The sequence below is a fragment of the Oryx dammah genome, unplaced genomic scaffold, assembly GCF_014754425.2.
Source record: "Oryx dammah isolate SB20612 unplaced genomic scaffold, SCBI_Odam_1.1 HiC_scaffold_18, whole genome shotgun sequence".
Lineage (NCBI taxonomy): Eukaryota > Metazoa > Chordata > Mammalia > Artiodactyla > Bovidae > Oryx > Oryx dammah.
In genome coordinates, this window is record NW_024070202.1 from 116195359 (window position 1) to 116208600 (window position 13242).

At 50.3% G+C, this 13242-nt stretch overlaps 1 protein-coding gene across 3 annotated transcripts in view; it reads left to right on the forward strand.

The window, feature by feature from the left end:
• The window catches only part of DPP6 (dipeptidyl peptidase like 6), a 966644-nt gene that overhangs the window by 428780 nt on the left and 524622 nt on the right, over positions 1–13242 (forward strand). Inside the window, exon 1 of one of the 3 annotated variants that reach the window (XM_040260133.1) lies at positions 6989–7378. The exons of the other annotated variants lie outside the window; for them this stretch is intronic. Within the exon in view, the coding sequence (XP_040116067.1) occupies positions 7322–7378 (57 nt within the window). The 5' untranslated portion in view covers positions 6989–7321. Of the gene's footprint in view, positions 1–6988; positions 7379–13242 lie in introns of those variants that run through there. 3 annotated transcript variants of the gene reach the window in all.

Here is a 13242-nt window from a genome sequence, read left to right on the forward strand (position 1 = left end):
ATCCAGGGGATTTTCCAGGCAAGAGTACTGGAGTGGGGTGCCATTGCCTTCTCTGAATAAAAAGAGAAGACAGGAGAGGAATTTGTCCTGTGTTCATTTGGGCTCATCTTGGTTGTGCATGACAGAAAACCCAAGTCATGGTGGCTTATGTAAGAGAGAAGTCTCTTTCTGTCTTCTGTATAAAACATTTGGAGGAAAGAAGCTCAGGAATCTGATGGCTTTTCTGTTTTCTCCCATGAAGGGTCTGGATTTCATGATTCAAAATTGTAGCAAACATTTCAGATAGAAAGATGGGAAAAGTGGAGAGGAGAAGAACGGTATTAGTAAATTAAGAATATTCACCTCACCAAACGCTTTCCCAGTCACCTCTGTTTATCGCCTGTCATGGTTGATTTTGTGTCAATACAGCTGGCCCACGGTACCAGCATTTGGTCTCCTAGATGTTGCTGGGAAGGACTGGTGCTTTTTAATGTGATTAACATTTAAGTCAGTAGACTTCTGAATAAAGCATATTACCCTCCTTAGTGTGGGTGGGCTTTGTCTAATCAGTTGAAGGCTTTAAGAGAAAAGAGACCAACCTCCCCAAAAGGAAGACAGAATTCTACCTCCAGATGGTCTTCTTCCTGGGTTTCCAGCCTGCTGGCCTGCACAATCCTACCCTGCAGATTTCAGATTAGCAAGCCCCCACAAGCAAATGAGCCAACTTCCTAAATTCCTAAAACTAACCAATCTCGGGACTTCTCATATTGTCCAGTAGTTAAGAATCTGTCTTCCAGTGCAAGGGACATGGGTTTAATCCCTGGTCAGAGAACTAAGATCCCACATGCCATTGGGGCAATTAAGCCTGCATGCCAAAACTAAGACCCAACACAGCCAAAAAAAAAAAAAAAAAAGTAACCAATCTCTCTCTCCGTATATGTATATGTATAGTATATGTATATGTATAGTATATGTATATGTATAGTATATGTATGCTGCTGCTGCTGCTGCTAAGTCACTTCAGTCGTGTCCAACTCTGTGCGACCCCACAGACGGCAGCCCACCAGGCACCACTGTCCCTGGGATTCTCCAGGCAAGAACACTGGAGTGGGTTGCCATTTCTACACACGTTTGGATTCTGTCTCTGGTGGTTCAGATGGTAAAGCATCTGCCTACAATGCAGGAGACCCGGGTTTGATCCCTGGGTCCAGAAGATCCTCTGGAGAAGGAAATGGCAACCCACTCCAGAACTCTTGCCTGGAAAATCCCATGGATGGAGGAGCATAGTAGGCTACAGTCCATGGGTCGCAAGGAGTCAGACGTGACTGAGCAACACCCACCCACCCACCCACCCACTGTTGGTTCTGTTTCTCTGGAGAAATCCAGCCTTCAGGAAACTTACCCACGTGTCCTCCCTAGTGGTAATTTTCTATGTATCTCTATAAGCTCTTTTTCTAAACTTACTTCTTTGGATCCTGACGGGACTCTCCAGGGAATCTTACCTTGCTGCCCATATTCACTTTTATTTTCAGGGAACTGTAAGTTAGAATTGGTTTCTCTCGCTGATGGTTAAGGCTAAAAAAAAAAAAAAACAAGATCTTCAGGGATCCTACTCTAAGGCCATTTTGATCCCTTACAGCAACAAGGCAGCTATCGTGCCTGCTTCTTGTCGGTGGTGTTGCCGTCGGCACATACTAGGTGCTTGGTAAAGACGGGCTGATGGAGCCAGTCGTGAGGCAAAGCTGTTTCAGCCGATTGGCTGCCTGCGGCAAAGTGAGGAGAGATCGGCGGAGCGAGAAGGGCCTGGGGCTGCCGCGGGACCCAGGGCCACACATGCGCACGCGGACCTCATCAGCTGAGCCGGTGCCAGCCGCCGGTCTGGGACACACTGGACGGGAGAGGAGGCTTCAGGCTGCACGGCGCCCACGTGACCAAGCCTCCAGCCCCATGCACCTGCTCGGGACTGTGGGGCTTCGGGTCCATTCAGGGAGACTGCCTGCGGGATCTCAGAGGTTTCTGGTAGTGCCAGGCGATGGGCCCAGTGGGAAAGGGAGGTGGGTAATACGGCAGGGCGAGCAGCTGGCGGCGGCCTCCTTGGCCAGCGGGCTGCCGCGCTCCGCCAGGCTCAGCTGCCTGTGTCCAGCGAGGGCAGGGAAGAGCCGGTGGGGCGAGGAGCAGGCGTCGCTGTGGCACCTGCTGTGTGCTGCGGGAGAAGGCTCTGCTCACACCGGCTTCTCTCTGCCCTCCCTCGGCACAGGGAACACTCACCTGGGAAGGGCTAGTCTGTACTGCGCTGGGATCCTCCCGGGACCCCCAGCAGGGACTTGTCTAGAGTGGGCCATTAGGGCAGACCCTTGAGCTGCCTGCCGCTTCGCAGATACCAGGAGGTTGGTCAGGCACGTTACTCTTGTTTGGAGTAACTCTGCTGCTTATTCCTGACTGTGTGGGTTTTGGAAAGACTGCAGAATCGTTTCAAGCCTCAGTTTCCTCATCAGTGAAATGGGCTCACAATGAACATTAGGGGCTGAACTGTGTACCTCCTTATTTACACGTTGAAGTTGCAACCCCAGGACCTCAGAATGGGACTGTGTCTGAAGACACGGTATGAAAAGGCTGATTGACATAAAGTGAGGTCGCTGGGCGGACCCCTAATCCCCCATGACTGGTGTCCTATATGAAGAGCAGGTCGGGCACACACAGAGGGGCCACCAAAGACAGAGGCCTCAGAAGGCACCAGCACCGTGGTCCTGGGCTTCTCGTGATGCTCTGCTGTGGCTGCCCTAGCGAGCTAACGCCAGGTGTGTCTAAGAGGTTTTTAAGGATCAAGTAAGGGAACGGGTGTCCAGTGCTCACTGTACTTCCTGGCACAGACTGCTTAAGTATCTTCCATCTTCTGCTCTGCAGGCATTTCGAGCCAGTGCAGTATGGTAGCCCTGGCCCTGGCCTGCCCAAGTTTAGGTTGGGCACTTACTTGCTGGCTAACGATGAGAGTAATATTTACATTCTCAAAATGCCAATTTCCTTTCATAAATGGGGCAGTTTCAGGGCTGGCCTCACAGACATGCTGGGCTTGGGTGCCCAGCACAGGGCAGCCCCAGGTGGCCATTATCACTGCAGCTATCGTGAGGCAAGGAAGCCTTGACTCGGTCCCTTTGCTAAGGATGGATGCTAGAAACTTAGTGCTCACTGAGGCTGGCAGCAAGGCTCTGAAAGAAGTGTGCAGGACACACTTTAGCTTGAAGGATAAACTTGGGCATGGTGCTTTTGTTCTAGAGGGATACTGATTAATTTTAAAACATGAATAAAACACAGCCCTTTCTCTCTCTTAAAGAGATCTACCCTTTGAACAGACATTTTTAAGATATATTTTTGTTATCTTTTTAATTGGAATATAGTTGATTTTTTTAATTAGAGGATAATTGCAATATTGTGATGGTTTTTGCCATAACTTCTTTTTTTAATAATTAGAGGATAATTAGTTTACAATATTGCAATATTGTGATGGTTTTGGGGAGTATAGTTGATTTTTGTTGTTGCTGTTTAGGCACTAAGTCACATCTGACTCTCTGTGACCCCATGGACTATAGCCTGCCAGACTCCTCTCTCCATGAAATTTCCCAGGCAAGAATGCTGGAGTGGGTAGCCCTTTCCTTCTCCAGGGGATCTTCCCAACCCAGGGTTCAAACCCGCATCTCCTGATTGGCAGGTGGATTCTTTACCACTGAGCCATTAGGGAAACCCAAGCTTGATTTACACTGTGTTAGTTTCAGGTGTACAGGGGTGTTTCAGTCACACATACATCTATTTCTATTTTTTCAGTCTTTTCTGTTACCACTTCACTTCAGCTTAGTCGTGTCCGACTCTTTGCGACCCCATGGACTGCAGCATGCCAGGCCTCCCTGTCCATCACCAGCTCCCGAAGCTGGCTCAAACTCATGTCCATCAAGTCGGTGATGCCATCTTTTCCCTTATAGATTATTACAAAAGATTAAGTAGAGTTCCCTGTGCTGTCCCATAGGTCCTTGTTGGTTATCTACTTTGAATATAGTACTGTGTGTCTGTTAATCCCAACAGATTTGTTTTTACTGAGGTACAGTAGCGTGGGCTTATAACACGGCATGTTGCATGTGGACAACATGTTTGGACCCTGGGCCCCCTGCAGTATGCTCACCACCAGAAACTGTCTCCCTCCGTCCACTCGATCCTCCTGAATGCTTCGCCCCCCGCCCCTTCCCGTCTGGTAACCGCTTCTCTGTTCTCGGTCACTACGTGTTTTTGTGTTGATTTATGTTTGTTTGTTTGCTGTCCTCCACGTATGACTGAAATGATACGGTACTTGTTTTTCTCTGACGTATTTCAGGTGACAGATTTGTCAGTATACGACGCACGGTGGTTAACCAGAAGCAGGTGTTTACGGCCGCTCTAGAACCTTTGCATCTGGCAGAATAGAAGTTTGTAAACACTGCACAGCCACTCCCTGCTTATGCCGCCCCCCCACTCCCCACCCCTGGCAGAACCATTCCACTGTCTGCTTCTATGAATCTATTTTAGATTCCTCTATAGCCGTGGAGTCAGGCAGTATTTGTCCTTCTGTGACTGGCTTACTTCACTCAGTGAAACGTCCTCCGGGTTCATCCGTGCCGTCTGGCTCAGCTGGAAGTCCTGCCCTTTCTCTTTTAAAAGCGGTCCAAGCCAAGGATGCAGAAAAGCTGGGCTCTGGGCACCTGGTGTCAGAAAAGCCCACGGAAAGGTTCCGAGCGGCACCACCTTACCTGTCCATCCTGCAGCCTTTTGCGAGCTTTTCTTCCCAATCAATGGCTCGTGAAGACACAGAAGCTGCAGGGCGGGGTGTGTGTGTGTGTTGGGGGGTGGGGAGCTCCTAGAGATCTGACGCTGCGGGGCCAGCAGGAGACTCCTTTGAAGGATCAGGTATAATCTCGCAAGTGTGTGTGAACTTTGCATGATATCCATATTCATTTTAGATATAAAATTGCATTTACAGTCTTTACTGAGAAGTAAAATAGAAGTGCCCTGAGGGTTTCACGCCCTTCCCCAGCAGATACAGCTTGGAGTGCCACCCACTTGGTCAGGCCCAGGGCCCTGGGAACCTTCTGCCTTCTCCTCCCCCAGCTCGCGTCCCGTCCTTGGACAGCGGTGCTGGGTGGCGCTCATGGCCCCTGCGAGTCAGCGGTGGATGCTCTCAGAGACGTGACTGATGGTGGTTGTAAGATGTGACCCACCCCAGGGGTTCCTATATAAGAGGAAACTCGGGAGAACAGACCAGTTCTGAGATGTTCAGCGATGAACCATTTTGCCGCAAGGGCTGCTGGTCTCTCCCATCACCGGGGTGCCCCCAGGGCTGCCAGGCCCAGCTGTGTTAGGGTAGGGGGCGCTGCTCACCCCACTCCCCAGGCCTCCTTCCTGAGTCTTAGCTGTTGCTGCTGTGATGGGCGGTTTGCTTGGGGACTTTACACCACAGTGACCGCCCCTTCCCCTCCAGAGTGACCACCCCCCTGAGCGTCTGTGTGGCCTGGCACACTGCCCACAGCCCACACCGGCGATTCGCTGGGTTCCGGACCCCCTGGACGTGGCCCACCAGGAACACACCAGTGCTATTCCCATCCAGAAACCCCCCTCCCTGCAGGGATGCCTAAATAAAAGACAAACACAACACTAACCAAAGCCGGATTGTGCGACAAGGCTCTCACACGGGGCTTTTCCATTTTTGTACTCTCGGCCGAGCCAGCCAAGCTCCCAGCTGCCCATCCTGACCTTCTGGAATCAGTGCCAAGTAAACGCTTAGAGCCGAATTTCAGGCTGTGGCTGGGGGGCCCCCGCCATCCTGCAGGAGCAGGGCTCGACCCTCCCCTCCAGGGAAGGGCACGGGGCCTTGGATCGCACTGTTGCTATAGTAGGATGGGGTCAGGGGGTCAGGGAAGGAGCGGAACCAAGGAAGTCTTCTATTAAAACCTTCAACTGGATACGGCTCTACTCTGCCTTCTCTTTGCAAGATGCTTCACTGGCTTCACAGGGGCAAAGGCAGGACCGCCTGGAGCCCAGGGGAAGCACTTCCTCAGGGCTGGGGGTGATGGCCACGCTCCCCCAGGCCAGTGAGTGTCTGAGGCCTGAAGCCCTTTGGCAGCAAAGGCTCCAGGCGGGAGGCGGGCAGTCACACACAGGGGCAGCAGAAACCTGAGCTTGGAAAGCACAGGTGTCCCTACCTGCAGGCCACAGCTCAGCGCCACCAGAGTCCCCACTGGGCGTTGCTTCTCCACCAACCACTCGGTCCACCCAGGGGCAGCGGCCAAGCAGGTGCCCTGTGCCCAGGGTCAGGACCAAGCTCAAGGACATGAGGCCCAAGAGCAGGCCGGCCATCCCTGCCCCTCTCTCTCCTTGAGCTCAGGACAGAGCAGGGAGCCCTTGAGTTCCTATAAGGTCATCACCAGCTTCTTTCCTTTTTTTTTTTTTTCCCTCTTTTAACCATCAGACACCCTTGAGGTCCTGGTTGATTTTCGCAGAGAAACATGATTCTTTGAGTTTAAAAGACAGACCATAGTTAAGTTTTCTGAATTTTAAGGAAAATAAAGGCCAAGATTGCCAAGCCTAGTGTTCTTGGTGGGGGCGGCAGGGTTGGGGTTGGGGGGGAGCGGCCTGAAAAATCCCACCAGGCAAACAGAAAAGAAACTGTTCTTTGATGCCCGCGGGCATCTTTGCTCCTCAAGAGGCCCTGCGCTTGGCAGAGGGACAAACAAAGCCTCTCGCCGCGTGGCCCCTTCGCGCGCCCCCCCGCCGGGGTGTGACCTGCCCGCAGCAGTGCCCCGGGGGCGCAGGTCCGGCCACCTGCACAGGTTGGCAGCAAGACCCGGAGCCGGCGGCCCCTCCCCTCTCCCCTCCCCCGTCCCCCCTCCCCTTCCCCGCAGGCGCCCCCTCCCCAGCCCCCTCCCCGCCCCGCCGCCGGCCCGAGCATGCGCCGTGCGCCGCGGGAGGCGGGCGGGAGCGGCGCGCATCGCTCGGGTCCCCTTCCTGCACCGCGCAGCCACTTGCCAGGTTGCTAAGCAGTGGTCGTTGTTTCTGTGGCGATTGCAGAGGCTGTTGCTAATTGCAGAAGCCCCGCGAAGCTGCAGTATCGCCCCTCTTCTGCTCTGTGCATTTAAAAGAGAGAACTAGGCGGCCGTACCCACTCGCCCTCCCTCCCCCTCCACCCCCTCTCCAGCAGCCGTGGGCTCTGGGAAGTATGGACTAAGCCCCAGTCCGCCGGCTGGCTGGACTCTGGGGGCCCCAAAGTCCTCCCGCTCAGACCGCACCTGCCGCTGAGCCGGCGTGCACCCTGAAGCCTGGGACCATGACTACAGCCAAGGAGCCCAACGCTTCGGGGAAATCCGTGCAACAGCAGGAGCAGGTAAGGCTGGGCTCGAGGTGCGTGTGCCAGCAAGGCAGGGAGAGGTGGTGGCGGCGGGTGCTACGTCTCTTGAATGACTGTGTGTTTGCACGACTGTGGCCACCTGAGCCCCGGGCTGGCAGTGAGATCAAGAGCCCCGACGGTGCCGGCAGGGACTGCCTTTGTCCTCCCACCCCGCTTCTATTTTTTGAAGGATCCCTAGTCCATCCATAATGCATGGGCTCAGGGAGCATCTGGAGAGGTAAACTTGATGTGTGGGGACCGCTGACAAAGGCCTCTCTCAGAGCTGCCAAATGTAGCCTGTCAGTTGCAAAGGGTGCCGGCTACTTTGTAATCTGGAGAGGTGGGGTGGAGGGGGGCTGCAGGAAGTGGCTAGCACAGCCCTCTCCCCAAATTCAGCTGCTCGTGACTCTCCAACAGGACTTCGCTTTGGTTCTAACACAAATCACGAGAAGGCATGCCAGGTCTGCTTAAAGGACTTTTTTTCGGATACCTGTGTCCCCTTTTCCTGCTCTCCCCCTCCCTAGTGTTCTGGAAGGTACTAGCGGATCACTGCTATTCATCCTGGCATTTAGAGAGTGCAGACTTTCCCAGCTGGAAAAGTCAGAGGATGCTCCTGTTAAGACCAAGGGGGCCCCGGCTAAGAAGTGGCATTTGTTAAAGGGCTGGCAGGGAAGGCCAGGACTGCACTGGTGTCCCCAGGTGGCAGGGGACAGCCGCTCACCCTGCCCCGAGGAGGCCCAGTGTCTGCAGAAACTCAAGGAATAAAGGGGAGCCCGCAAGCTCTTAGAGAGTAATTCTCTTCTCAGAAGATCTTGAGGGTTCTTACCTTTTAATCAGTGCTTAGTTCTTGTCGGGCAGATCGTTAAAGTAGATCCTGGGAGACACCCGTAGCTTGGCAGAGCAGCTCGCTCAGGCTTGGTGAATCCGCAGCACTGAGTCTCCCTGTGTGTGTGAGAAGTGTTGTTCGCTGTCACTTGCTAGGGTTGGGGCAAAGAAAGGGGACCCCTCTAGAGTTCAGAAAGGCAAAAGGCCTCTCTGGGGGTCACCATGTGACAGTCCCATCGTCAACTCTTCAGAGACCTTCCGCAGGCAACTTTGGATCTGTTCAGTATGTAGTGCAAACTGCCTGTTGTTGGTCATCTCCTCAAATCCCAGTTTTCCATTAAAAAATGAGACCGTCTTATTGGTTGTATCATCGTCATCTACAGAACTTAAGTGCAGTTTCATTTCTTCTGGGAAGATTTTGTCATTATGGATGTCTTGGAAACCTGTGCAGTTGGCGAGCTTGTGTGAGGGTTAATGCTCAGTGTAGCATGGACGCAGGTTCACACGAGACAAACGAAGCCTTCCTCCGGGGTATCTGTTCAATAAAGTAACGTGTCCACCCTGAATCAACCTCCAGTGACTGATGGGGCTTCCTCTTATTACCGAGCTCCTCCTCACTAGCTGTAAAATAAACCTGCCCCGGGCTCCAGCTTCTAGCAAGGGCTGGGGTAGCATCTCGGACCAGGGGCCAGTGCATTGCTATTCATGGGTCTAAACCAAGGGCAGGCCCTCAGAAGCCCAGGATGTTACGTAAAGAAAGGTCCATGGTTCCTGCTCAGTTTTGTTCTCACTCTGCTTGATACCTTCACATGCCAGAATCCTGGAAATGTCTCATTAGGGTGTGGGATTGGGAGGACGGATAAGCCCTTGTTTGATATTATACTTTTTATCTTGGGAAATCCCTTATAGTTGAACATGCTGTAATCGTGGAAGACTTCAGCTGGCATGACCTGGCTTCTGGGAGCTGGTGGGACATCCAGAAGAGTCTGTCTCACCCCAGGCAGTTGGGAGGGCCCTTTCCACTCTTTTCAGAGTGGGGTCGCCTTGACCCTGAAGAATTCCCAGAGCCTACAGTCCAATATATAAAAGGTCAGCAGCAGAGTTAGGGGAGGAGAAGCAAAATGGAGATGGAGGATGGAGATACTGCATCTAAAATAAATACAACACGAGCTTCCCTGGCAGACAAGTGGTTAAGACTTCCAGTACAGGGAGCATGGGTTCGATCCCTAGTCAGGGAACTAAGATCTCACATGCCTCATAGCCAAAAAACCAAAACATAAAGCTGAAGCAATATTGTAGGAAATTCAATAAAAGACTTCTAAAATGGCCCACAGTAAAAAAAAAATTTTTTAAGTGAAATGCAATAAATATACCTTTAGGGGACATTGGTTAAAATCTTAACTGCTAGTCCAGAAACAAGGAGGAAAATGAAATACTTAGTTCATGAAGACTGTTTCTTATTCCTCTATCATCTGTCAGTTTTCAGAAGACATTTAAGCTGTTTCTGTGCTTTGACTGCCGAGCTCTTAATGATTCCTCCACTCCTTCATATCATTTTCTTCTTTTTGACTCGTGATGCTTTGGGGATGGCCCCTTACCCAGACTGGGAGAAATACGATCCAGTTTATTTTAGGAGAGAGAAAGAGATAGATGCCGGTTTGTGCTTTGATTGCTGGGTTGGAGATCTTTTGATTGTGTTGTATTGTACTAACTTCATGACTGCCTTCAAATCACCAAGCATTGCTTCCTGGTTGAAACTCTTAGCATTACCAAGGATGTGGGTTTAATGTGGCATGATGCTTACACATTTTTGGCTATTGCAATAGACGACCACTTTCTTCTCAGCATGCTAACAGATGTATTACAGTAGTTGGGAGCTAGGTAGTTGGGAGCCAGGTAGTTGGGAGCCAGGCACATGGGTGGCAGCTGGAATTAGCTTTTTTATGTTGAGGACTACTGCAGATTAATGAAAAAAAAAATCCAAGAAATAGCATATAACCAATTGATTTTACCTGTTAATTAGAGATTGCTGAGTTTTACCAATTTGTTTTCTCAAATATGTACTATAAACTGATGAATATGTAGGAGGAGTTTTTTTTTTTTTTTTTTAGGAAACTGTATGACGTATTTTAGGCCTCCCAGGTGGCTCAGCAGTAAAGTACCCACCTGCCAATGCAGGAGACGCGAGTTCAATCCCTGGGTCGGAAAGATCCCCTGGAGGAAGAAATGGCAACCTGCTCCAGTACTCTTGCCTGGGAAATCCCATGGACAGAGGAGCCTGGCGGGCTGCAGTCCATGGGGTCGCCAAGAGTTGGCATGACTGAGTGAGCACCCGCGATGCACCTATTGGAGTGAAATGGGAAACAGACTTCTAGAAAACTATTCTCCCTTCTCTCTGAAGATGCTAAAAGTTATTTTTAAATGAAGTATAAAAAAAAAAACCCAGCGATGCTTGGAAACAATACATCTTTTAAGCTGAAGGAATTAAATCCACCCTTTGACTCTGAAGCCAGTCAGGTGTTACGGAGGCGTGTTGGTGAAACCAGAATCCACCCTGGCCAGCACCCTTGCTTCACACGTACCCAGAGGTTAGCCTCGTAAGTGAAGCAGAAAAATCAGAGGCTAATTTGACTTAGTGTATTCTCACAAACTAGATCCTACCTTAGAGAACTATATTAAGGTACTTTCTCTCCCTTTTTAAACTGTACTACCCTCGCGTCAAATGACTTAAAGTTGGAAAGTGCTCATCTCAGGTGCTGTTGAGAGACAGAGGAGACCGCAGGCTTGGTCTCCATGATTCCAGCCAACCAGGACACCCTGTTCCTCACATAGTGAGCAGGGATGCAGACTCCGTATTTGTACGTGTGTGGATATGTACCCACGCGCACGCACCGGCCGGGCTCATGCCTCACAGAATCCCAAAGCTGGAACAGTGCATCCTGTGATCCCTTCCACCTTCTTTGGGTGAGGAATCTCACAGATAAAGGCAAATATCCCTTTTCTTTAACGGTCTTCAGCAAAATCTCTTTTCATATGGAAATACTCTGTGTCCTGTGGACAAGCCTGAATCTTCTGCTCTTTGTTCAGTTCAGTCACCACCTCTGTAACTTCCCTTGATCTGAAAACTGGTAGCTCTGATAGTCCTGCCAGAGGTGAGTAGGTTGCCATTTCCTCCTCCAGGGGATCTTTCCAACCCAGGGATTGAACCCTGGTCTCCTGGACTGCAGATGGACTCTTCACCGTCTGAGCCCCCAGGGAAGCCACTGACGGTTATTTTTGTTGCTTCTCAGTTTTTCTGAGCTGCATAAGTCCTAATGTGTAGGCCCCATGTGTCTCTTCTCCTAGTGAATGATGGGCCCTGGGACCTGGTGTGGACTGATGGGTTAGATTAGATTGAGGATGTTACTAAGGGCTGCTGAGAAGGAAGAGTGACCGCTAATGCAACTGGAATTTTCTTTGGTGGTGATGACAGTCTTAGAAATAGAGGTGATGGTCAACAGCTTTGTGAGTGTCCTAAATACCGCCCAACTGTACTTGTCAAAATAGTTTGTTCTTTGTTAAGCGAATTTCAGCTCAATAAACAATTTTAAAAGACTAAACCTAAAAAAAAAATTAACTAATTGTTTGTAATGATAATGGCACTATAGAAGTGTTTTCTGAAGTGAAGAGAATTTTACAAACAACTATAAAGTGAGCCTTAACAGGCATGGCGGGACTTCCCGGGTGGTCCAGTGGCTAAGACTCCACACTCCCAGTGAAGGGGGCCCGGCTGTGACCCCTGGTCAGGGAGCTAGATCCTGCATGCCTCAAACAAGACTGAAGAGTTCCTGTGCTGCAATTAGGACCCAGTGCAGCCAAATAAACGAACTTTAAAGAATAAATGAAACACAGTGCATGGAGCCGAGAATTTTGAGAGGGCGGGCCTTCCCAGGGACACGTAGATGACGACTTGACCTGCCCTGGCTAGCGCTCTTTGTATGCAGCCTTGTGCCTCTGTCAGTGGTTGAACGAGATACTTAGACAGAGGATCTCGCTTTGACCATCATGACAGTTAAATTTTTTGTGTAACTGTCTTAAAAGAAGAGGCAATGTGAGGCGACTGCTGTGAAAGCAACTGTAGTATTAAAAAGAGGAGGAAGGAGAAGAAGAGAAAGAAGAGAAGGGAGAGGGGGAAAGGGGGAAGAAGAACCAGAAAATCGAGGCTCAGTATTCGGAAGTGAAACATGACTTACTTTAAAGTTTCTTAGATGGTTCTTTCATGACTCAGAAGGTGTCAGTGATGGCAGTAATTGTACTCAGTTCAGTTCAGTTCAGTCGCTTAGTCATGTCCGACTCTTTTTGACCCCATGAATCACAGCACGCCAGGCCTCCCTGTCCATCACCAACTCCCAGAGTTCACTGAAACTCACGTCCATCAAGTCGGTGATGCCATCCAGCCATATCATCCTCTGTCTTCCCCTTCTCCTCCTGCCCCCAATCCCTCCCAGCATCAGAGTCTTTTCCAATGAGTCAACTCTTTGCATGAGGTGGCCAAAGAATTGGAGTTTCAGCTTTAGCCTCAGTCCTTCCAAAGAACACCCAGGACTGATCTCCTTTAGAATGGACTGGTTGGATCTCCTTGCAGTCCAAGGGACTCTCAAGAGTCTTCTCCAACACCACAGTTTAAAAGCATCAATTCTTTGGTGCTCAGCTTTCTTCACAATCCAAATCTCACATCCATACATGACTACTGGAAAAACCATAGCCTTGACTAGACGGACCTTTGTTGGAAATGTAATGTCTCTGCTTTTGAATATGCTATCTAGGTTGGTCATAAATTTCCTTTCAAGGAGTAAGCATCTTTTAATTTCATGGCTGCAATCACCTTCTGTAGTGATTTTGGAGCCCAGAAGAAAAATAAAGTCTGCCACTGTTTCCACTGTTTCCTTATCTATTTCCCATGAAGTGATGGGACCAGATGCTGTGATCTTAGTTTTCTGAATGTTGTGCTTTAAACCAACTTTTTCACTCTCCTCTTGTACTAGTATAAATCAAAT